Source organism: Oncorhynchus tshawytscha, linkage group LG08 (assembly GCF_018296145.1).
Source record: "Oncorhynchus tshawytscha isolate Ot180627B linkage group LG08, Otsh_v2.0, whole genome shotgun sequence".
Classification (NCBI taxonomy): Eukaryota; Metazoa; Chordata; class Actinopteri; order Salmoniformes; family Salmonidae; genus Oncorhynchus; species Oncorhynchus tshawytscha.
Window position 1 is genome coordinate 33,998,044 of NC_056436.1, and position 26,696 is coordinate 34,024,739.

General features: G+C 44.2%; 1 protein-coding gene across 2 annotated transcripts in view; it reads left to right on the forward strand.

Moving 5' to 3' along the window:
• Window positions 1–26,696, forward strand: part of LOC112256578 (connector enhancer of kinase suppressor of ras 3) — a 73,604-nt gene that overhangs the window by 20,466 nt on the left and 26,442 nt on the right. For both annotated transcript variants that reach the window (XM_042325448.1, XM_042325449.1), the window contains exons 2-4: window positions 9,231–9,394; window positions 19,560–19,762; window positions 20,481–20,568. In XM_042325448.1, the coding sequence (XP_042181382.1) occupies window positions 9,231–9,394; window positions 19,560–19,762; window positions 20,481–20,568 (455 nt within the window). The remainder of the gene's footprint in view (window positions 1–9,230; window positions 9,395–19,559; window positions 19,763–20,480; window positions 20,569–26,696) is intronic.

Below are 26,696 nucleotides of genomic sequence, written 5' to 3' on the forward strand. Positions count from 1 at the left end.
AACAAAGGTTTCTGTACCAAATATTAAGTTCTGCTTTTCTGATTGTATCAAATACTTATGTTATGCAATAAGATGCAAATTAATTACTTAAAGATCATACAATTGGATTTTTTTTAGATTCCGTCTCTCACAGTTGAAGTGTACCTATGATAAAAATTACAGACCTCTACATGCTTTGTAAGTAGGAAACATTGCCGATTTTGCAGGTTATCAAATACTTGTTCTCCCCACTGTACGTACCTACCTACCTACCTACCTACCTACCTACCTACCTACCTACCTACCTACCTACAGTGGGTCAGAAGTTTAAAGGCACAGTTAACTTAGTGTATGTAAACAGCTTGGAAAATTCCAGAAAATTATGTGATGGCATTAGAAGCTTCTGATAGACTCATTAACATAATTTGTGTCAATTGGAGGTGTACCTGTGAATGGATTTCAAGGCCTACCTTGAAACTCAATGCCTCTTTGAATGACATCATGGGAAAATCAAAAGAAATCAGCCAAGACCTCAGAAAAGAAATTGTAGACCTCCACATGTCTGATTTATCCTTAATCACAATTTACAAACGCCTGAAGGTACCACGTTCATCTGTGCAAACAATAGTACGCATGTATAAACACCATGGGACCACACAGCCGTCATACCGCTCAGGAAGGAGACGCTTCTCTAGGAGAAGAACATACTTTGGTGTGAAAAGTGCTAATCAATCCCAGAACAACAGCAAATAACCTTGTAAAGATGCTGGAGGAAACGGGTACAAAAGTGTCTATCCACAGTGAAATGAGTCCTACATCAATGACCTGAAAGACCGCTCAGCAAGGAAGAAGCCACTGCTCCAAAACCTCCATTAAAAAAGCCAGACTACAGTTTGCAACTGCACATGGGGACAAAGATTGTACTTTTTGGAAAAATGTACTCTGGTCTGATGAAACAAAATAGAACTCTTTGGCCATAATGAACATTGTTATGTTTTGAGGAAAATGGGGAAGGCTTGCAAGCCAAAGAACACCATCCCAACTGTGAAGCACAGGGGGGTGGCAGCATCATGTTGTAGGGGTGCTTTGCTGCAGGAGGGACTGGTGCACTTCACAAAATAGATGGCATCATGAGGTAGGAAAATTATGTGAATAGATTGAAGCAACATCTCAAGACATCAGTCAGGAAGTTAAAGCTTGTTTGCAAATGGGTCTTCCAAATGGACAATGACCCCAAGCATACTTCCAAAGTTGTGGCAAAATGGCTTAAGGACAACAAAGTCAAGGTATAGAAGTGGCCATCACAAAGCCCTGACCTCAATCCTCTAGAAAATTTGTGGGCATAACTGAAAAAGCGTGTCTTAGCAAGGAGGCCTACAAACCTGACCTAGTTACACCAGCTCTGTCAGGAGGAATGGGCCAAAATTCACCCAACTTATTGTGGAAGGCTACCTAAAACGTTTTACCCTCGTTAAACAATTTTAAGGCAATGCTACCAAATACTAATTGAGTGTATGTAAACTTCTGACCCACTGGGAATGTGATGAAAGAAATAAAAGCTGAAAGAAATCATTCTCTACTATTATTCTGACATTTCACATTCTTAAAATAAAGTGGTGATCCTAACTGACCTAAGAAAGGAAATTTTTTCTTGGATTAAATGTCAGGAATTGTGAAAAACTGAGTTTAAATGTATGTAAACTTCCGACTTCAACTGTACATACACAAAAGTATTTGGACACCTTCAAATTAGTGTATTAGGCAATTTCAGCCACACCCGCTGCTGACAGGTGTATAATATCGAACATGCAATCTCCATAAACAAACATTGGCAGTAGAATGAAGAGCTCAGTGACTTTCAATGTGGCACTGTCATATGATGCCACCTTTCCAACAAGTCATTTCATCAAATTTCTGCCCTGCTAGAACTGCCCAGGTCAACTGTAAGTGCTGTTATTATGAATTGGAAATGTCTACGAGCACCAACAACTTAGCCGCAAAGTGGTAGGCCACACAAGCTCACAGAACGGGACCACCCGGTACTGTTAAAATTGTCTGTCCTCGGTTGCAACACTCACGAATGAGTTCCAAACTGCCTCTGGAAGCAACGTCAGCACAATAACAATTCGTCGGGAGCTTCATGAAATGGGTTTCCATGGCCCAAGCAGCCGCACACAAGCCTAAGATCATGCCAAGAGTCGACTGGAGTGGTGTAAAGCTCACCGCCATTGGACTCTGGAGCAGTGCAAGCGTGTTCTCTGGAGTGATGAATCACGCTTCACCATAGGGCAGTCTGACGGACAAATCTCGGTTTGGCGAATGCCAGTAGAATGCTACCTGCCCCAATGCATAGTACCAACTGTAAAGTTTGGTGGAGGAGGAATAATGGTCTGGGTTTTGTTTTTTGTGATTCGGGCTAGGCTCCTTAGTTCCAGTGAAGGGAAATCTTAATGCTACAGCATACAATGACATCCCAGATGATTCTGTTCTTCCAACTTCGTGGCAACAGCTTGGGGAAGGCCCTTTCCTGTTTCAGCATGACAATGCCCCCGTGCACAAAGCGAGGTCCATATAGAAATGGTTTGTCAAGATTGGTGTGGAAGAACTTGACTGGCCTGCACAGAGCCCTGACCTCAACCCCATTGAACAACTTTGGAATGAATTGGAATGCTGACTGCGAGACAGGCCTAAGTGCCCGACCTCACTAATGCTCTTGTGGCTGAATGGAAACAAGTCCCCACAGCAATGTTCCAACATCTAGTGGTAAGCCTTCCCAGAAGAGTGAAGGCTGTTATAGCAGCAAAGGGGGAACCAATTTTGGAATGAGATGTTCGACGACCAGGTGTCCACATACTCGAAATCATTGCTGAATGGTGGAACATGAATGATTTGAAATAATCTATATTTGAGTAACCTGTATTAAGAAGGAGATCCATCTTCATGGGCGATTTCAGTATAAACTGCGAAAACAAAACTTGCAGGGCCCCCTGTGTATATAGCCTCGTTATTGCTATTTGTTGTTTTTATTTTTTATTTTAGTGTATTTGGTAAATATTTTCTTCACCAACAGTACAGTAGTTTAAGAAAGAGTTGAGGGCTTGTAAGTAAGCATTTCACGGTAAGGTCTACACTTGTCGTATTCGGCGCATGTGATTTGATTTGAACTGTTTCAGAGAAGGACATTATGTGTATGTGAGCATTATCTCTGTCACTAACATGGCTTTTCAGGAGAAAATAACCATATTAATGTGCGATAAAAAAATCCCGAAAGGTGAGCAGAGTAACTGCGATGCAGCTATAAGTCAAATTAACTGGTCTGATCTGTTAAGCAATGAAGAGTCTGCATACAGAACATTTCTATCAGCTATTGACAAGGAAATTTCAACGTAAGCCAAGACGGGAAAATTCTCTACCATGGCTCAACGGGGACCTCTGGAGGCAGATGAGAGAACGTGATCTTTCCTTAAAAAAAGCACTAAAGTATGGTCAGAATGATGACAGATGTATATTTACAGCACCGAGAAATAAGGTGGTAAAAGGAATTGTTAAAAAAGCCAGAGTTCTTTCTTAGTGATCAATGAAGCAATTGGAAATGGCAAAGTGATTTGGGAAACCTCAACAAACTAACAGGGAAAGGAGCTGAAAAGCACCAAAAACAACTTCAGTTAAGGGATACTAATTCAAGACTATATCCACCATCTTTAAAAAAAAAAGTATTTTGTTGACTTTGTCAGGGAACTGGCGCAAAGATTTTCAACCAAGACCACAGTTCTCACTCCCATAGATAACAATAAACCAATATTCAGTATTATTAGCTTCTTCAGGAGCTATAGAACAATATGTATTTGATCTAGACTTCCTGAAGAGGGACACATTCTCTGATTGCCCCTATTGTACATTTTTTTTTTAAATCACCTTTTATTTAACCAGGTAGGCTAGTTGAGAACAAGTTCTCATTTACAACTGCGACCAGGCCAAGATAAAGCATAGCAGTGTGAACAGACAGCAACACAGTTACACATGGAGTAAACAATAAACAAGTCAATAACACAGTAGAAAAAAAGGAGTATATACATTGTGTGCAAAAGGCATGAGGAGGTAGGCAAATAATTACAATTTTAGCAGATTAACACTGGAGTGATAAATTATCAGATGGTCATGTACAGGTAAAGATACTGGTGTGCAAAAGAGCAGAAAAGTAAATAAATAAAAACAGTATGGGAATGAGGTAGGTAAATTGGGTGGGCTATTTACCGATGGACTATGTACAGCTGCAGCGATCGGTTAGCTGCTCAGATAGCAGATGTTTAAAGTTGGTGAGGGAGATAAAAGTCTCCAACTTCAACAATTTTTGCAATTCGTTCCAGTCACAGGCAGCAGAGAACTGGAAGAAAAGGCGGGCAAATGAGGTGTTGGCTTTAGGGATGATCAGTGAGATACACCTGCTGGAGCGCGTGCTACGGGTGGGTGTTGCAATCGTGACCAGTGAACTGAGATAAGGCGGAGCTTTACCTAGCATGGACTTGTAGATGACCTGGAGCCAGTGGGTCTGGCGACGAATATGTAGCGAGGGCCAGCCGACTAGAGCATACAGGTTGCAGTGGTGGGTGGTATAAGGTGCTTTAGTAACAAAACGGATGGCACTGTGATAAACTGCATCCAGTTTGCTGAGTAGAGTATTGGAAGCCATTTTGTAGATGACATCGCCGAAGTCGAGGATCTGTAGGATAGTCAGTTTTACTAGGGTAAGTTTGGCTGCGTGAGTGAACCGAGGCTTTGTTGCGAAATAGAAAGCCGACTCTAGATTTGATTTTGGATTGGAGATGTTTGATATGAGTCTGGAAGGAGAGTTTACAGTCTAGCCAGACACCTAGGTACTTATAGATGTCCACATATTCTAGGTCGGAACCATCCAGGGTGGTGATGCTTGTCGGGCGTGCGGATGCAGGCAGCGAACGGTTGAAAAGCATGCATTTGGTTTTACTAGCGTTTAAGAGCAGTTGGAGGCCACGGAAGGAGTGTTGTATGGCGTTGAAGCTTGTTTGAAGGTTAGATGGCACAGTGTCCAAAGAAGGGCCAGAAGTATACAGAATGGTGTCGTCTGCGTAAGAGGTGGATCAGGGAATCGCCCGCAGCAAGAGCAACATCATTGATATATACAGAGAACAGAGTCGGCCCGAGAATTGAACCCTGTGGCACCCCCATAGACTGCCAGAGGACCAGACAACATGCCATCCGATTTGACACACTGAACTCTGTCTGCAAAGTAGTTGGTGAACCAGGCAAGGCAGTCATTAGAATAAACGAGGCTACTGTACATATAGTTAGTCTGTCCATCAAATATGGGTGCTTGGAAGTCTGCTGCAGTGATGCCTGTTTTTAAAATCTGGTGACCCAACACTGGTGGAAAACATATAAGCATTCTTCCAGTGCTATCGAAAGTAGCGGAAATATGGGTGGTTGAACATCTGGCTGATCACCTCATTCAGGGCAACTACATACATCAAATACAATTTGGATTCAGATCTACCCATTCTACCGAAACAGCCAATTGCTATTTTCTGAAGTGAATTCAATCTCAACTGGACATAGGTTGTGAAGTCGGCGCAGTCTTTTTGGATCTTAAAAAGGCCTTTGATACTGTGAATCATGAGGTCCTCCTATCCAAACTATCCTCCCTTTTAATGAAGTCATTAGTTGGATGTATTCCTATCTGACGAACTGAAGTCAAAGGGTTCATTTGTGGAGACACTCAGTTGGACTCTCTTTGCTATAACATTGGGATCCCACAAGGGTCAATATTAGGCCCCCAATGTAACATGTAGATGTATGCAGAGGATACAGTTCTGTATTTACACTCAGAAAATAGACAACTAGTTGTTAACTGAAGCTATGATACGTTTCTAAATGGATGACCAATTCCTGCATGCATTTAAATATCGACAAGACTGTTTATGTTCTTCTTCTCTAAGAAATCCTTTGATTCCCAACGAGCTGTTCTTCTTAATGGGGAGAATCTGAAAGTTGTCTAACTTCAGGTATCTTGGTGTCAGTTTGGACTCCAACTTGACATTTAAGAAACATGTGAAGGTGGTGAACATGGTCAAGTTTGGATTCTCCAACTTTAGGTTTATAAGACCTTTGTGGGGGGGGGTGTCAAGGTTTACTAATCATCCCCTATATTGTGAAAATCGATCACTCAAAGTGCTTTGAAACAAAACTTCCTCCTAATATGTTACATTGAAAACACATGCTGGACCATTTACTCAATTGGATTGTTCAGTCTCCGCTGGACTCAGTAATGTCACTATGACACACACAGACCATAAGCTCCATTTTCTACTGATGTTAAATGAGGAGAAGCCTGGGTTTTAATGCATAACATTTTTGTGAGACAGAATTTGTCTTTTGTGTTTCTGCATGTTTCTTCACACTTCATCTCAGCTTTGGCATTTAAGTGCGTGTTAAATTCTGTTTTCAGGATAGCGTTAAAATGTTTTAAGCCTGGTTTGGCCTTTTTTGAAGAGCTTTCACAAATTCTCCCACTTCCACCCCCTTCATCAATTCATTATAGTGTGACACCCACCTCCCTCACTTGTTTTTATGTCCTTAATGGGCGTTAATAGTTTCTCACACACCCTGTAGCCATTGGTCTACGCTCTATAAACTTTTATCAGTTCTATGTGAGAAGGTGCGTCTTTTCTTCTGGATGTGGCAAGAGTACGGGCCAGAGAGATCATGGTATTGTCCCTTAAGACTCTGGGAGCAAATGTAGCCTGTGGTTCCTATGGGATAAATGCACTTCGACTTGTATACCTATTGGGATAATGCAGTCTTACTGGGGGTACCCATGTTTCCCACTCTCTCCCCAGCGGGATCCTCTCAATTAGTCCCATCGAGGGGCCCCCCCCCACACACACACACACACAGGCTGTTTTGAAGTGGCAGCTTTTGTTCAAACTCTCTGAATTAGACCGCCAGGCTAGTCAGGTTGGACCCTACCGTGATCTGACCCAGAATTCCAAAGTCAGGGCAGTGCTCTTGGAGATGGATTTGGGGAGGTGTAAAAAAAAAAACACTTAAACGAATGAAGCAATTTATATAGGTATTGAGGGTGGAAGGGAAGTTCTGTTTTGGGAAGATGTTTTGTTTGTCTACCCAAAGCTTTGTAATAAGCCTGTAGGCTGTTCAGGAGAAGTTCATCTCAGAGTTGATTAATTATGGGAAGGAAAACTGCCACAGTCAGAGCAGGCCTAGTAGCCCAAACTTAGTTTTCCTTCCCCTCTCCCCTTAACTCATCCGTAGAGAGATTCCGCAGAAGGATGGCATCGTTCCACAGGAAATGCCTTCTTAACACGCCGAGGGTAATGCAGGAAGGAGAAACCTTAGCCCTGTGTTTCCATTCTTTTGTTTCTCTTTAATCCCATTACCAACAGCTGGCCCAGTCAGAGGCTGAGGCTGTGTTTGTGTTGGGCTGCGTTCAGCCCCCCTCCGCCACACAGCGCTCACTGGGTCTCTCTCATACTCTCCTCCACTCGCCCTTTTGAAGTGAGCTCCCTCTGTGCTGCCAAAACTCAGTCCATCTTAGGGATTAAGCCCAAATTGCATAAAGTCTGCCCTGGGAATTCTCAAACCAGGAATGTGAAAAATGTTTAGACAGTAAGTGAACTTGACTGGTTGCGTTGTGGGTTATAGTTGAGCAGTTTGATGTCTTTTGTTGATTTCACTGCAGAAGCCTTGCAGACTTTCTAGCGTTTTGAGGTTTTATAAGAGGTCGTTAAAAAATAACTTCAATGTAAAAAGCACAGTTAATGGTCTGTTCGAGATTCTTCTGCAGATTTGTAGTATTTTGTGAAAGACTTGGCTGTTCCGTGTGTGTGTGTGTGTGTGTGTGTGTGTGTGTGTGTGTGTGTGTGTGTGTGTGTGTGAGAATGGGACAGTCACAGCAACGTATGCTACTCTTGTTGCAGCCCAGTAGACATATGATTGGCACAGCAGTCTCTGTGGTGTGTCCTGGGAGCCCCTGGCTCTCTGCTCTGCAGGCCAGACGAATTAACAGTCTGCTCTGGTATCTGTAACTGGATATCCTGCAGCACTAAGCCATTCACCACGCTGACACACACACATGTTGCCACAGCACACCACACACACACATTGAATGCCACACAGGTGTGAAAATGAGGTACCATTTATAAAGAAGGCTCCTTACCACAGAACATACCCCATCTGCATACACATAATGCTCAACATAGTGTATTCATATATGGAGTGTTGTTAATATGGTGTGGTTTAGACTGGAAAGAATGTACGAAACCAAAGCTCTTTCCTTGAATACTTGTCAACGGAGAAATGGATGGGTTTTGGATGGCCATACTCACAGCAAGTCTGTGTGTGTGTGTGTGTACATCTGTCAGGATCAGGGGGGGTTGTGCAGCTGACGGGCCATTCAGAGGGCCAGGGCTCAGGGCCATAGCTCTGCAGCTGCCCCCTCTCTGTGCCCTCATTGATGGACTAGATGGTGTTTACTCCCCACCCCCCAAATGGTTTATTGTGAACAAGAAGCATTTGTGTTTGGCTCTCTTGGGAGACTTTTTATTTTTGCAGTTGTCTTGTCGAAAGCACTGCATGTTACCCACAGACTTCTGCTAATGGGGCTATAAAATATAAAAATTGCATTGGACCAATTCATCCAGCTGAGCCCTTAGTAGGTGTAAGTGTAATGTAGAACAAATTGCCTATCCTTGAGTGGGCAGAGTGACTGCTATTGTGATAAACTCATCCAACAGTGTGGGGGTTTAAAAAACAGCTAAGAGACATCCCCCAACTGTAATTGGACAAAGAGCCGCCCATTGTTTCAACTGTCCCAAAAGAGTTAGGAGCGGTTTAACCGCTCTTCTGTTTATGGCGTGTTTATCTTGGGGCTAGATCTGATGCACCTGTTTGTCTCTCTCTCTCTCTCTCTCTCTGCTATTGGTCTGTGTACTACACAGCCGCCCCTATGTCGTCAGAACTGGGCTTGTGTCGAGACAGGTGGAGACCGACTTCCACGAATCCTGTTGTGTCTTTAAGGAGATTCATGTGCTGCGTCTCTACTGTGGGTAGGGCCTCTGTATCACTCAATGTTAGAGGCCTGCATAAAAAAACACAGCTTTTACTGTTATTTCATGTTATCACATAAAGGTATTTCTTATCGGTGCTCTTTGTCTCAAGGTACTGACACTCGTTCTCTCCTTCCCCCTCTCTGTGTCCAGGCTTGGATGACAGCCTGCAGCAGTATGTGCCTAACTTTGAGCGGGAGAAGATCAGCGGGGAGCAGCTCCTGAAGATCTCCCATCAGGACCTGGAGGAGCTGGGTGTGGCCCGCATTGGACACCAGGAGCTGGTGCTGGAGTCCGTCGACCTGCTCTGTGCTCTGGTACGTACATGGTGCTCACATCTCAATCTCTCGCTCACCACCCCCCTGCAGGTCAATAAAAGCATGACAGATCATGAAAGACCTTGTGTGAAAAAGGGATGATTGGACCAGGAGCTCGCTGGTTGTTCAGTGAGAATCTCTGGAGATGGAGCTAAGGTCATCAGCCCTGCTGTCCCCTCTTTCGCTCTCTCGGTGCCAGTGTGTGCGTGTTTGAAATAGTCCCAGATTGTAGTTGGCAACCAGTGGTGCAGAATCTCTCATTTCCCACACAACTCAGTAGGGTGTAGAACACTGCTCCAGGACATTAGAGTAGGAAAGCTGTATTTCAGTCCAGATGGAGGGAAACCAGGCTTTGTAATCAGGCTCTATGGGCTCCAGGTCTGGTGGTTAGATTTGAGCTGGTGATTAGTAGTGGTCAGATGGGGAATCACATCACTTAGACATCACAGGACATGAAGGGGATGAAGAGAAGAAAGGGGTTATTGTGCTCTTTCTTTAGCTATATCTCTTCTGTTTCTCTCTCTCTCTCACACACACAGAGAGAGAGGGTGAAATGTCAGGTCAGCTGTTGCATTCCTAGTGCACTCCTGGCCTCAGCCTTGTCTCTCACCCCAGTGGCTCATGGGAACGCTGATACGGCCTTCTAGCCTGGCGTCCGGCCATCCATCAAAAGAGCTGCCAGGAGAAGAGTTATGGTCAATACCACTGTCTTAAAGCTCAAAGAGAGGGAGAGAGCGGGACAGAAGCAGAGGGAGAGGTGCTCCTAAAACATTCACCAAGCTCAGACTGAAAAAGAACCAGGTTTTCAAACAGATGGGATTGATTTGGGTTTTTATCGTTTCCTGTGTCAGCCCAGATTGCGGTCTTAAATTTTGATCAGTGTCAGCGTTTATTTTTGTGAAATCCTTATGCTCCTTTAAAATGGCTCGCACTACTGATTTTTCCTCTATCAAGGTCCTTAAAGGAGCATTTCCATTCAGATTTTATCCTGCAATTCTCCCTGATCTTATATTTATTCTGTAGAAAAGGAAACTTTAAGCAGTAGACCAACAGGTCACTTTACCCAAACAGATCTAATTTAGCTGGCACTGCTAAATACCCACCACCTAAATGCCAGAGGAGCCTGGTGTTGTCTGGTTAGACATGAGTGGTGTTCGTGCCCATGTCATCTGATCCTGGTTAGTTTGCTTCTGATTAAGGTTGCGATTCAGATGGGGAGAGCAACACACAGATTAATCCCAGCATGGTAGCTGCCAGTCTAAGGACCCTGAGTCTATGTCCAGCTGTGGAATCCTGATCCTGGGATTGTCTGACAAAACGTTGGAGACGGACCTCTGAAGCCTGTTGTTCCTTGATTCATCATCTCTAGGTAATATTCATTGGAAAGTATTGTTGGATAGTGTCTGAGCTAGAGGTCGACCGATTAATCGGAATGGCCGATTTTAATTAGGGCCGGTTTCAAGTTTTCATAACAATCGGAAATCTGTATTTTGGGCGCCGATTTCCGAGTATTTATTTTAAATTAAAAACAAACGACAACAAAAAATGTATACCTTTATTTAACTAGGCAAGTCAGTTAAGAACACATTCTTATTTTCAATGACTGCCTAGGAACTGTGGGTTTAACTGCCTTGTTCAGGAGCAGAACGACAGCTTTTCACCTTGTCAGCTCAGGGGTCCAATCTTGCAACCGCACAGTTAACTAGTCCAACGCTCTAACCATTGCACTCCATGAGGAGCCTGCCTGTTATGCAAATGCAGTAGAAGCCAAGGTAAATTGCTAGCTAGCATTTAAACTTACCTTATAAAAAACAATCAATCATAATCACTAGTTATAACTACTAATCCAGTTTAGCAGGCAATATTAACCAGGTGAAATTGTGTCATTTGTCTTGCGTTCATTGCACGCAGAGTCAGGGTATATGCAACAGTTTGGGCTGCCTGGCTCATTGCGAACTAATTTGCCAGAATTTTATGTAATTATGACATACATTGAAGGTTGTGAATATAACAAGAATAACAAGAATATATAGACTTGGGGATGCCACCCGATAAAATACCGAACGATTCCGGATTTCACTGAAATAAATGTTTTGTTTTCGAAATGATAGCTTCTGGATTCGATCATATTAATGACCAAAGGCTCGTATTTCTGTGTGTTGTTATGTTATAATTAAGTCTGATTTGATAGAGCAGTCTGACTGAGCAGCAGCAGGCCCATAATCATTCATTCAAACAGCACTTTTGTGTGTTTTACCAGCAGCTCTTCGCAAGCACAGCGCTGTTTATGACTTCAAGCCTATCAGCCTAATGGTGTAACCAATGTGAAATGGCTAGCTAGTTAGCTGGGTGTGCGCTAATACTGTTTCAAGCGTCACTCGCTTTTAGATTTGGAGTAGCGGCTTTTGTGGAGCGATGGGGAACGATGCTTCGAGTGTGGCTGTTGTCGATATGTTCCTGGTTCGAGCCCAGGTAGGGGCGAGGAGAGGGACGGAAGCTATACTGTTACACTGGCAATACAATAGTGCCTATAAGAACATCCAATAGTCAAAGGCATATGAAATACAAATGGTATAGAGTGAAATAGTCCTATAAATACTATATTAACTACAACTTAAAACCTCTTACCTTGGAATATTGAAGTCTCATGTTAAAAGGAACCACCAACTTTCATATGTTCTTAGGTTCGGAGTAAGGAACTTAAACGTTAGCTTTTTTACATGGCACATATTACTTTCTTCACTTTGTTTTTGCATTATTTAAACCAAATTGAACATGTTTAATTATTTATTTGAGGCTAAATTGATTTTATTGATGTTTTATATTAAGTTAAAATAAGTGTTAATTCAGTATTGTTGTAATTGTCATTACAAATAAATAAATAAAATCGGCCGCTTTGATCGGTATCGGCTTTTTTTGGCCCTCCAATAATCGGTCGACCTCTAGTCTGAGCATCCCTCTCTGGAGCAGAGATGGTGATAACCGCTTGAAGAGAAGACCCTAGGAGGTTACTGTGATCATTGGGAACGGACACATGGAAATGCTTTTTACAGGGGTAGAAGGTAATGCTTATGCTATGATGAATCTGTGTCATACCTTATGCACCATAGCGTACATCCTTCAGTCCAGCCAGTGTTGGGGAAGCTACTCTGAAAATGTAGTTTTCCAAGTTACCAATAACTTCATCCTGGAAGAATTTAGGCTACACTAAAGCTACCATTAAGAAAAATATAGCTTACTTAACTGAAGTAACTTAGAAAAAGTACTTAGTTACATTTTTATCTAAATCTGAAATGTCAACTACAAATTGCAAGAACAGATCACTCTGGAGTCATAAGATAACATAATGTGTAATTTAGCCTATTAAACATAACAGGTAAGAATTGGGCACATAAGTGTTTCACGTGAGAATTGGGCACAGTGTTTCACGTGAGAATTGGGCACATAGTGTTTCACGTGAGAATTGGGCACATAGTGTTTCACGTGAGAATTGGGCACATAGTGTTTCACGTGAGAATTGGGCACATAGTGTTTCACGTGAGAATTGGGCACATAGTGTTTCACGTGAGAATTGGGCACATAGTGTTTCACGTGAGAATTGGGCACATAAGTGTTTCACGTGAGAATTGGGCACATAGTGTTTCACGTGAGAATTGGGCACATAGTGTTTCACGTGAGAATTGGGCATATAGTGTTTCACGTGAGAATTGGGCACATAGTGTTTCACGTGAGAATTGGGCACATAGTGTTTCACGTGAGAATTGGGCACATAGTGTTTCACGTGAGAATTGGGCACATAAGTGTTTCACGTGAGAATTGGGCAGGTCTGATGCTGAAAAATAAAGGACATTCTTGCCTACATTTTTTTTTTTTTTTGCTAAAAAAAGTTGTCGTTCCAATAGTTAGCTACACCACTACATGGCAACACTACCCATATTTGAATATAGTTTAACTACCACCATGCTACTGCAAAATGTAATTACATTTGAACTAAATGTAGTTCACTACTCCCCAACACTGAGTCCAGCATCCCTTACTCTATGCTCAGGGTAATTGTGCCCAGATTTCTGCTCACCCCCAGAACCAGCGATTTAGTGAAGCCTCTTTGTTTTCTCTTGATGAGCTTCATAAATGTAACCTGTATTCCCTCCTGTTTCCCCAGCATGTGTTTGTTATGGTTAACAAATCTTCCCCCAGTCCAGAGCCTTTGTTATTTCTCAAAATAACTTGGGTCTGTTAGGGGAGGATGATTATGTTATGTCATTCAGACAGAGGATCAGAGAGGATGTTTAGTCGTACTCGTTTCCCCCGCTAGTGACCCTGGGTTTGGAATGCCGGGCCAGCAGTGGCATGGAAATGCTCCTCGCACCCCCGATTGAGGAACCCTGGGTAAACAAGCTGGTTGTGCTGGTCTGCTGTGGCTCTTCTTCTTAACAGACGCCTCTGTCTCACTGACCCCGCGGGAGGAAGACACACCCTTGTTTCAATGAACTTTAACTGGGGAGAGGTCACGGCTTATGAGTGGAACAACCAGCTGACAAACACCAGACCCCTCTCGCTGTGGGGGTCAAACAGTCCATCGCTTCTCTTTGTGGTCACACAACAGTCCTTTCACAGTAGACAGGATATCGCCTGTACTGGTCATGGAGCCACATGGTCGATGGTCATGAGATAGTCTGAACCTTCTCTGTTGTTGAATGCTTTTAGAAGCATGTTCTTACATCAGAGTTGTGTATCTGTTCTCGTCTCGTAAATGAGTAGAACCTTCTATCACACGTGTCTTAACTTGGCTCTCGTTGCCATAGTCCCTTTCCCTCAGCAGGATGTTAGACTGGCTGACTTAATGTAGCCCTTTGGTACCACTCAAATTACAGCTCACACAGGCAGAAGTCATCTGAGCAAGCTGGTCTCTGGAGACAGAGGAAGAACATGTTAATTATTCAAACTGGGACTCTCAGAAACATAATGACTTCTGCAGAGATCCATCTTGAAACCCAACACCTCTGTTTTTCCTTTGGAACCGCAGCAGCCTGCTCATAGGAGAAGAGCCCCCTATTGTATCCCAGAGCCATGGAATAGATATTAAAGGCACAGTGGCTAAGTAGTGCGGTGGAAACTGCTGCGTGGTGTTTTACTGTCCACTGTGGACCTGTCCCTTCGAGGAGCATACCAGACTCTCTTTTCAGGAGCAGGAAACAGATGTGGCCCCCACCTGGCTGATTGACGGGGGTGGGGGAATGCCCATCTTGGGCCGTGTTCCTCTGGTGGTGTCAGGTGATGCGTACCGTTGGGCCCCTGCGGTGAGGGGCAGGAAGAACCTGTTGTGATGGGCCTCCTCAGGTCTCCTGTGAACACTTCTCCATGTCTGTCAGGATACAGGGCCTATCTGGAGGCCCGAGCAGATCCTATTCAGAACAGTCACTAGCTCAGCATAATAAAATGGATTCAAATGGAGTGGATTTGATTTGATACGCACATTATTCACCTGGTGACTGTTCCTATTAGTTGCTACAGCTGAAGTGGAGGTGTTGAACTTCTGCATAGCAGTCCGAGCTGGTGTTTGTGTGTGTGATTGGCCCGCTAATGACAAAGCCAGAGGTGCTGTTTGATCTTAACTCACTCTCTAGAGCTTAGTGTCAAAGTCTCACTATTTCTGTTTTGGTTCAACACAGTTGCTGTGTGTCTTTTCATGATCCGTGTGGGCTTTTAGAGCGCCTGAGATATGTAGACACATCTTTTCTCCATTTCTTCTCCTGGTATAAATCTGCCTAACGTTCATGAAGTTTCCATAATGACCTAAGGCTCTGCGTGTCTCAGTGGCCTTCTGAAAGAGCAATTTGGATACTGAGATGTGGTAAATTTGACGTGTTATGAGTTTGCACATATGGCTGTTTTTCCTAGCCACCGTGCTGCTACATCTGCATTGCTTGCTGTTTGGGGTTTTTGGCTGGGTTTCTGTATAGCACTTTGACATCTGCTGATGTAAAAAAAAAAAAAACAACATTTGATTGATTGCTACCTCAGCCCCATGCAGCTCGATAGGGACGACTCTAGGATGAGGTAAGTAATCTGTTCCTGAGTAAATGCTCCTGATATAAAACGGCAGCTGAGTGGAGTTAGCTGCTGATCACTTGCAGGTTTCCTCAGTGTGGAGTTGGTCCGAGTGAGCGCAGGCTATTTTCAGCTCTTTAGCGTATTTAGCCATTACCGTGCCAGTCAGGCTGAGGCTGGTGTGGATGCAACACCCTGTGAGCCATCTTACTTTTCTTTTCTTTTTTTTTTTTTTTTGGGGGACTTTGCCAGACTAAAATCTAAAATGGAAGTGTTTTTAATGCAGCGCTACACTAACCAGAACAAGCAGCTGACTGACGTCATGATGAATAGATTGGCACCCTTAGCCGATGTGATGTTTGATGTTTGATAAGAGCATTGCAGTCTGAACAGGGCTGTATTACCAAACTGCACACAGGGCACATGACCCCCAAGGGGCACCCTTGACCCCCCTCAGGATATAGGCGGCTGTTTATTCTTTGCTATCTTTAGCTGTTTTGGGAAGATTAAATACCACCTCAGCTTCATGGAGGCTGGCACAATATCAAATACAGCATTGAATGAGTTGTAGACCCGCCTATGTATTTTTGTAAACAAACTAAGGAAAAGCCATTGCTCACCCAGAGGCTGCAGCGAGAGAGTTCTCATCTATATTCTTTGTAGCTGTTTACATACCACCTCAGTCAGAGGGGCACCAATACACTTTAATGCAGCCGGGGGGAAACTTAAATCAGTTTTACCTAATTTCTATCAGCATGTTAAATGTGCAACCAGAGGAAAAATAACCATGGACCACCTATACTCCACACACAGAGATGCATACAAAGCTCTCCCTCGCCCTCCATTTGTCAAATCTGACCATAATTCTATCCTCCTGATTCCTGCTTACAAGCAAAAATTAAAGCAGGAAGCACCAGTGACTAGATCAATAAAAAGTGGTCAGATGAAGCAGATCCTAAGCTACAGGACTGTTTTGCTAGCACAGACTGGAATATGTTCCGGGATTCCTCCAATGACATTGAGGAGTACACCACATCTGTCGTTGGCTTCAATGACAATAAGTGCATCGATGACGTCGTCCCCACCGTGACCGTACGAACATACCAGAAACCATAGATTACAGGCAGCATCCGCACTGAGATAAAGGCTAGAGCTGCCGCTTTCAAGGAGCGGGACTCTAACCCGGAAGCTTTAAGAAATCCCTCTATGCCCTTCGACGAACCATCGAACAGGCAAAGCATCAATACAGGACTAAGATCGAGTCTTACTACACTGTCTCTGGCGCTTGGCGGATGTGGCAGGGCCTGCAAACCATTAGACTACAAAGGGAAGTACAACCGAGAGCTGCCCAGTGACACGAGCCTACCCGATGAGCTAAACTGCTTCTATACTCTCTTCAAGGCAAATAACACTGAAACATGCATGAGAGCACCAGCTGTACCGGAAGACTGATCACGCCGATGTCAGTAAGACCTTTAAGACAGGTCAACATACATCAGCATGTGCTGACCAACTAGCAAGTGTCTTAACTAACATTTTCAACCTCTCCCTGTCTGAGTCTGTAATACCAACATGTTTTAAGCAGACCGCCATAGTGCCTGTGCCCAAGAACACGAAGGTAACCTACCTAAATTACTTCCGACCCGTAGCACTCATGTCTGTAGCAACGAAGTGCTTTGAAAGGCTGACTCACATCAACACCATCATCCCAGAAACCCTAGACCCACTCCAATTTGCATTACTGCCCCAACAGATCCACAGATGCAGTCTCTATTCCACTCCACACTGCCCTTTCCCACCTGGACAGAAGGAACACTTATGTGAGAATGCTATTCATTGACTACAGCTCAGCGTTCAACACCATAGTGCATTCAAAGCTCATCAATAAGCTAAAGACCCTGGGACTGAACACCCTGCTCTGAAACTAAATGCATGCTTTTCAACCGTTTGCTACCCACACCCGCCCGACCGACTAGCATCACTACTCTGGACGGTTCTGACTTAGAATATGTGGACAACTACAAATACCTAGGTGTCTGGCTAGACTGTAAACTCTCCTTCCAGACTCATATTAAACACCTCCATTCCAAAATTAAATCTAGAATCGGCTTTCAATTCCGCAACTTAGCTTCTTCACTCACGTCGCCAAACATACCCTAGTAAAACTGACTATCCTACCGATCCTCGACTTGGGCGATGTCTTTTACAAAATAGCCTCCAACACTCTACTCAGACTGCATCCAGTTTGCTATCACAGTGCCATCTGTTTTGTCACCAAAGCCCCATATACCACCCACCACTGCGACCTGTATGCTCTAATCGGCTGGCGCTCGCTACATATTTGTCGCCAAACCCACTGGCTCCAGGTCATTTATAAGTCTTTGCTAGGTAAAGCTTCGCCTTATCTCAGCTCACTGGTCAGGATAACAACACCCAGCCGTAGCGCGCACTCCAGCAGGTATATCTCACTGGTCATCCACAAAGCCAACACCTCATTTGGCCGCCTTTTCTTCCAGTTCTCTGCTGCCAATGACTGGAACGAATTGCAAAAATCGCTGAGGCTGATGACTTATTTCCCTCACTAACTTTAAACATCAGCTAACCGATCGCTGTAGCTGTACATAGCCCATCTGTAAATAGCCCATCCAATCTACCCATCTCATCCCCATATTACTTTGATTTACTTTTCTGCTCTTTTGCACACCAGTATTTCTACTTGCACATCTATCACTCCAGTGTTAAGTTGCTAAATTGTAATTACTTCTACTATGGCCTATTTATTGCCTACCACCTCACTCCATTTGCACACACTGTATATAGACTTTCTTTCTATTGTGTTATTGACTGTACGCTTGTTTATTCCATGTGTAACTCTGTTGTTTGTGTCGCACTGCTTTGCTTTATCTTGGCCAGGTCCCAGTTGTAAATGATAACTTGTTCTCAACTAGCCTACTTGGTTAAATAAAGGTGAAATAAAAATAAAAAATGGATCCTGGACTTCCTGCGGGCCACCCCCAAGTGGTAAGGGTAGGTAACAACACATCCGCCACGCCGATCCTCAACACAGGGGCCCCTCAAGGGTGCGTGCTCAGCCCCCTCCTGTACTCCCTGTTTACTCATGACTGCACGGACAGGCACGACTCCAACACCATCATTACATTTGCCAATGACACAACAGTGGTAGGCCTGATCACCGACAACAACGAGACAGCCTATAGGGAGGAGGTCAGAGACTGGGCCGTGTGGTGCCAGGACAACAACCTCTCCCTCAACGTGATCAAGACAAAGGAGATGATTGTGGACTACAGGAAAAAGAGGACAGAGCACGCCTCCATTCTCATTAACGGGGCTGCAGTGGAGCAGGTTGAGAGCTTAAAGTTCCTTGGTGTCCACATCACCAACAAACTAACATGGTCCAAGCACACCATGACAGTCGTGAAGCGGGCATGACAAAACCTATTCCCCCTCAAGAGACTGAAAAGATCTGGGGCCGGGCTTACGCTTCTGCCCTCACGCTTTTTGCCTTCACTTGCGCTTCTGCCCTCCGATGCACCGCGCCTTTCTGTTAAGAGTCTGATCACAGCAGCAGTAGGCCTACAATACACTACACGTTGTCTGTCTGCTGCTCATGACCTCTGAAGCCTCTTCCTTTTGACCGTGTGAAGGGTCTGTAAATTAGTGGATTGCGCAAGGAGGAAATAGCCTGGCACAGGAATGCAAACTTTGCCTGCTATATATTCAATCAGGTGTGGGAATCTGGGGTGACGCCTCCCTCCTTCCCGAGGGTTGAGCCAGAGATGGACATGGAGAATGCAGGGGAATTTCACCCCAGAGGTGCCGAGTGAGACATGGCTTCTTTTAAATCATGTGTGTCATATAGCATTACAATTAATAACCCACATTTACTCAGCAGGAAACAACATGTTTGTCTGTGAAATGAAATCGAGCCATAAAAATCTGGAAACTCTGTTCCGATCAAGAATGTGGCTGCTATGGCGATTGATTGATTGACATTCACTGTGATCACTGTAACATACTGTACACTTTCTTCTATGACTAAAATGATAACCTCTCAAACTCAACTCAACTCTTCTCTCCTCTCTTCCCCTCTCAGAACTACGGAGTGGAGACCGACAACCTAAAGGATCTGGTGGTGAGGATGAGAGCGGCCACCAACGGCCTGCACATGTCCACGTCAGACCACAGGAAGAGCCCGACGTACGATGGCAGCACTTCCCGGAAACCTCCCAATAACTTCCTAACCTCTGTAGTGGAGCTCATCGGAGCAGCCAAGAGCCTCCTGGCCTGGCTGGACAGGTAAGACCTAACCTCCATGGTAACGATAGTCCTAGCTACATAAAATCTGCTCTATATATTCTAGCCCACGGACTGCCATTGGGGTTAGCTGTAACGTTAGTGTTCCCTACGCATAGGTGTCATTGAGCTCACTGAATCCCCTAATGGCTACAATATGCTGCTACGCTACACATTAAAGGCATTGGTTTTCCTCGGCCTCTACAGACCACAACAGAAACGCAGCTCTTCTCTCTCAGGAGAGTTTCCAGAAAGGGTTTGAGGACATATGAGGGAAAAGGAGTACAAGTCTGGTGGTTTCCTCTACCGCTGTCTAGTCATTGTCCAGAGAATATCCAGATGAGATTTCAGAATCAATCTAGCCATACAGATGCACATTCTTTTCATAGCATTTGTTTTCAAGATCACTGTCAGTCAACTTAACCAAAGGCAGTATTTTCTGAAAGTAGTAGTAGTAGTCATGTTAACATGTTGACCTTTTTTTTTCTGCTGAGGTTTGTTTCCAGATCCAAAATGTATATAATGTGACTAAAGGTTCACCAGTATTGTTCTTTTCCTATGAACTGCATCCTCGAGGTGGCTCTATGTCACTCTGTTGTCCCACTGTAAGATTTACCCCCTTATCAAGCTCTCCTGACAACTACTGTATCTCAGTGCTGTCAGGGACATGACCTGAGGATGTCATGCCAAAATGGCCTTTCAATCTTCTCTCTCGTTGCAGTACGCCCCTGACTGGGATCAGTGACTTCACCACCACCAAGAATAAGATCATTCAGCTGTGTCTGGACCTCACCACCACAGTTCAACAGGTCTACTCACTCACACACTCACACACTCACACACTCACACACACAACAGTGCACGTGTAGCTCTACCCTGAAAAACCACCTCTTACCTCTTTCCACTCAAGGCAGACTAGCCTGTAGGCATACACATGTAGAATTAAGTAAAGGAGCAGGGGGTTATGGGAACTGGAGAGAGTGGGGGCTGTGATATGACATCAGCCTAAAGCCAGTAGCCTGTCTGAACACAGTACAGGTTAGCTAATGAGGAGACCCCCAACCGTGGTGGTGTTTAACGGCAATCGCAGCCTCTGCGTTTACAGTTTCATAAAAATCTCTGGTGCTCTTTAAAAAGCATCTGCCAACATTCCTTAGGCTGCATTATTCCCCTGGCCATGTGGTTCCAGTCCCCCCCCCCCAGCGGGAGAGCATACTATCTGTGTGTACATCCTGTGGAGAATTAATGCACGGTGGGTTGAGGTAGTGGTACGGTGCTCTCCTTCACTGCCACATATTAGATGTTTACCTCCTTTTAAAAAGTAGCAAATCAGCAAACCTCCTTCTAGGTTAAATGTGTTTGATTTGGCCACAGGCTGTCAGATTGCTAAGGGTCTATTTATATCACATTTATAGAATGAATATTTCCAGGTTGTTTTCCAAACTGGTTATGTATGTAATGTATGTATGTATGCATGCATGTATGCATGTATGTATGCATGTATGCATGTATGTATGTATGCATGTATGTATGCATGTATGTATGTATGTATGCATGTATGTATGTATGCATGTATGTATGTATGCATGTATGTATGTATGCATGTATGCATGCATGCATGCATGCATGCTCTGAAAGAAAACGAAAGGGGTTAGTTAAAGACCCAACAGAGTAGCACAGTACCAAGCTTCTTTGTGACAGTTTCTTTCCCCAGGGTATCCCAACAATTGATAAACAGGCGTTTACATTTTATACACGTAGTGAAAATGGCTGTTGAGACTGCAGGTGCCGCTTTTGAAGGGTTATTGCATCGAGTAATTTCCATTCCCAGAGTGCCGATTGCCTCACCGATGTCTGGGATTTCAGCGGCCCGGTGATTTACTGTTTTGGGTCTCACCCTGGGTGTGGAGGAGGAGAGGGGGAACTGAGAGGAGACATTTCCCACGGAGGTGTTTGAAGTGAAGGGTTTTTGTTGCAGCTTTGCTGTGCTGTACTGTAGGAGACTCCTTGGCCTCCATGGCACTCAGCTGTGCGAGAGGCCCAGGTGGATATCTCTACAGTTCACCCAGGGGCTACATTATCCTGTCACAGACACATGCAGGAAGTTACCTCCAATGCATGGACCAGTGTATCTCACATAGGCTTTAGACACTCTTGAACTCTCCCAAATGCGCTGTGGGGGAGTATCACTGTGATTTTTATGGTGTGGGCGGGCTTCATGAGGTGACATGGCCTTTTCATGAACCTCCACCAAGAACGGGGCTTTCAGGATGGACAATTTATGTCCTGCTGGCTGAATGAACCCTATGTATACACGCACAATAGAGCACCCCAATAAAACAGCGAACATGCAGCCATCTCATCTGACCCGTGAGGTGAGAGCTTGCTCTGTCTTCCTGCATGACGGCAGTCGGGTCAAACACTAAGTGATGAGGTGGAGAGATATTGTGGGAGGAAAGGGAAGTCTGGAGGGCAGCTCTGAGTCCTCATGGTGTGTTGATATCATGTTCCGTAAGATCCTGTACAACAGTCCAGTCTGGTCAGCTGTATGAATGGCTCCATGTTGGAATGTTGTACCAGCAGTCTTCTCTTTTTGCCACTTCATCTCTCGGCTGGACAAATCTCTGGTTACAGATGAAAGGCTGCAGGGCCGTCTGGGGAGTCATCTGATCCTAGTCTGCTGTGGGAGGACAACCAGGGCGTGAGGAGGCTGAGGACTCGCTGCTATACCCAGAGAACGTTTCCTCAGTCTTTCCCTCTGGTCTTGGTTTCAATCTGGCATATGTATGACGACTGCTTCAGTTCTGTGTTTGATGCAGATACGAGATGATTTTGTGTTCCACAGATCTTCCAAGCGATTATGTAAAAAAACACAGATCTGAAAGATTATGTCCAAGAATATTACATTCATATTATGCAATAATTTTCTGCTTTTGATATAAAACAGTCTGCATGTGATTCACTTTGGCACAGTTTATACAAATCAAATCCGTGGCATATTATGATACTGTTTAGTCAATGTTTTTGACCTCAAATCCAATAAATTTGTCTTTTTAGCATATCCATCTTGACGTGTAGAATGCATTTCAACTTGATGTAGTCATCCAAATATAGACCTATTCATGGCAAAAATATGTACTGGTTTGTGATGGAAGTCATGCCAAATTCTTTCCAAAACCATCACACGTCCTTGGCCACGTTGGAAAGTAATTGAGGGGGAAGCATTGTGTTTTGGTACCAAAACTGAAACCTATGTTGGTATTTTATGCTTATTAGTTTTCCCTCCATGTTTGTTCTGGCAGTTTGTCACTTTTACCAAATAGGGCAATCTTCTGTATACCCCCTTAACTTGTCACAACACAACTGATTGGCTCAAATGCATTAAGAAGGAAAAAAATTCCACAAGTTAACTTTTAACAAGACACAGCTGTTAATTGAAATGCATTCCAGGTGACTACCTCATGAAGTTGTTTGAGAGAATGCCAAGAGTGTGCAAGGCTGTTACCAAGGCAAAGGGTGGCTAACAATTTTTTGGTTACGACATGATTCCATGTGTTGTTTTCATAGTTTCGATGTCTTCACTATTATTCTACAATGTAGAAAATACTAAAAATAAAGAAAAACCCTTGAATGAGTCGGTGTGTCCAAACTTTTGACTGTTATTGTATGTGCATCAGTATCCCAAAAGAAAACGCTCAGCTCAGTGCAGATCAGAAGACGATTCTAGAGAGAAAGACTGCTGGAAAAACTCATGGCGCTAAAGGACAAACCAGTGCTCTTCTATCGTCAGCCTTCATGGTTTTCACAGATAAGCTAGCAAATCTTGTCCATTCAAATACAACAATGGTCTGACAAGCCAAGTGTATTTGCCGACAGATACTCCTCCCCCTTGGGCCATAGGAATGTGCAAGGTAGGGGAATATGGAAATTCTCGGTCGTCCCCCATACGTTCTCTGCACAAAGGATTTATGAAGAACAGCAGAGCTGCATTTATGGACAATATATGTCCACACACACACAATAACCTTACTGCTAGCTTACAAATCCTGGCTCCTCAAGTTCTTGTTTGTTGACATTGAGTAACACAATGGCAGTGACGCCTCAATACAATACAAGATACTGACCTGTCTGACTCCATCATTTCCCAACTCCGCCTCTGTAATGGCAGAGCCATTTCACCTGTGAGTTTAAGGACTGCTTCCTTTTGGGACATGCGTAGAGGCCATACCATAGCCGGGGGGGTCACAGCAGTGTCTAAGCAACAGTGGCCCCCTCTGACCAGCCATAACCGGGGGTCCTTTCACCACCGGACCACAGGCCCCAAGTCCTCCAGCTGTCTTAGGTGGCTGTTAATTCAGCTGTGAGCCCAGGCAGGCCCAGCTGCAGTCTGGGGAAGGGGGACCCTGGGAGAGGGCCAGGGCCGAGGGGCTTCTGTCTGTGGATGACACAGCAGTTACTATAGGATGTTCCCAACTTCTCCACCCCCCTGGTAGTCACACAGCAGCTACTGTTTCTTTATTGTAATTGCAGGAGGCTCACCTATCTATCAAATACATGGGAACCCAGTGCTAAACAGTATTTTGTTTACTGAAGTCTCCAAAGAAATATTCCCCATAAAGAAAAGTGTGGGTTGTAGGTCACCTTGAAGTTAGAGGATATGGTTCTTACAATGTACCAAGTTGTGCTTTCTAGATGTAAGGTTCCTTTATTTACACTGAAACCCCACTACAAGTTCTGCAATTATATTGTCCCCAAGTTTCTATAGAGATGTAATTTGACTCAGAAAGCTGTTTTATTTTAGGCCTTGTCCATCTCCCACAGTCCGATACAATACATGACCAAAGGTATGCTCATCGAACATCTCATTCCAAAAAACATGGGCATTAATATGGAGTTGGTCCCCCCCCCCCTTTTGCTACTGGAACAGCCTCCATCCACTCTTCTGCGAAGACTTTCCACTAGATGTTGGAATATTGCTGCTGGGATTTGCTTCCATTCAGCCACGAGTATTAGTGAGGTCGGGCACTGATGTTGGGCAATTAGGCCTAGATCGCAATTGACGTTCCAATTCACCCCAAAGGTGTTCGATGGGGTTAAGGTCTGGGCTCTGTGCAGGCCAGTCAAGTTCTTTCACACCGATCTCGACAAACCATTTCTGTATGGACCTCGCTTTGTGCACTGGGGCAGTGTCATGCTTAAACAGGAAAGGGCCTTCTCCAAGCTGTTGCCACGAAGTTGGAAGAACAGAATTGTCTAGAAATGCCATTGTATGCTGTAGCTTTTAAGATTTCCCTTCACTGGAACTAAGGGGCCTAGCCCAAACCATGAAAAACAGTCCCAGACCATTATTCCTCCTCCCCAAAACTTTACAGTTGGCACTGCATTAGGGCAGGTAGCGTTCTCCTGGTATCCGCCAAACACAGATTCGTCCGTCGGACTGCCAGATGGTGAAGAGTGATTCATCACTCCAGAGAAAGTGTTTCAACTGCTCCAGAGTCGAATGGCAGCGAGCTTGTGTGCGGCTGCTCGGTCATGGAAGCCCATTTCATGAAGCTCCCGACGAACAGTTTTTGTGCTGACGTTGCTTCCAGAGGCAGTTTGGAACTCTGTAGTGAGTGTTGCAACCGAGGACAAACGGTGGTCCCGTTCTGTGAGCTTGTGTGGCATACCACTTCGCGGCTGAACCGTTGTTGCTCCTAGATGTTTCCACTTCATAATAACAGCACTTACAGTTGACCGGAGCAGAAATTTGATGCACTGACTTGTTGGAAAGTTGGTGTCCTATTACGGTGCCCTATGACGGTGCCATGTTGAAAGTCACTGAACTGGCCATTCTACTGCCAATGTTTGTCTATGGAGATTGCATGGCTGTGTGCTAGAATTTATACACCTGCCAGCAATGGGTGTAGCTGACAATGCCGAATCCACAATTTTGAAGGGGTGTCCACATACTTTTGTGTATACAGTTGAAGTTTACAGTTTACGGCAGGTAGCCTAGTGGTTAGAGCGTTGGACTAGTAACCGAAAGGTTGCAAGATTGAACCCCCTAGCTGACAAGGTAAAAATCTGTCGTTCTGCCCCTGAACAAGGCAGTTAATCCACTGTTCCTAGGCCGTCATTGAAAATAAGAATTTGTTCTTAACTGACTTGCCTAGTTAAATAAAGGTAAAATACATAAAAATAAACATACACTTAGGTTGGAGTCGTTAACTCGTTTTTCAACCACTCCACAAATTTCTTGTTAACAAACTATAGTTTTGGCAAGTCGGTTAGGACATCTACTTGGCGCATCACACAAGTAATTTTTCCAACAATTGTTTACAGTAAATTATAAGTGCAATAATCTGTCTGTATCACAATTCCAGTGGGTCAGAAGTTTACATACACTAAGTTGTCTGTGCCTTTAAACAGCTTGGAAAATTCCAGAAAATGATGTCATGGCTTTAGAAGCTTCTGATAGGCTAATTGACATAATTTGAGTGAATTGGAGGTGTACCTGTGGATGTATTTCAAGGCCTGCCTTCAAACTCCGTGCCTCCTTTGCTTGACATTATGGGAAAATCAAAAGAAATCAGCCAAGGCCCTAGAAAAAAAATTGGGCACCTCCACAAGTCTGGTTTATCCTTGGGAGCAATTTCCAAATGCCTGAAGGCACCACGTTCATCTGTACAAACAATCGTACGCAAGTATGAACACCATGAGACCACGCAGCTGTCATACCGCTCAGGAAGGAGACGCGTTCTTTCTCCTAGAGATGAACGTACTTTGGTGTGAAAAATGCAAATCAATCCCAGAACAACAGCTAAGGAAACTGGTACAAAAGTATCTATATCCACAGTAAAATGAGTCCTATATCGACATAACCTGAAACACTGCTCAGCAAGGAAGAAGCCACTGGTCTAAAACCGCCATAACAAAGCTAGACTACGGTTTGCAG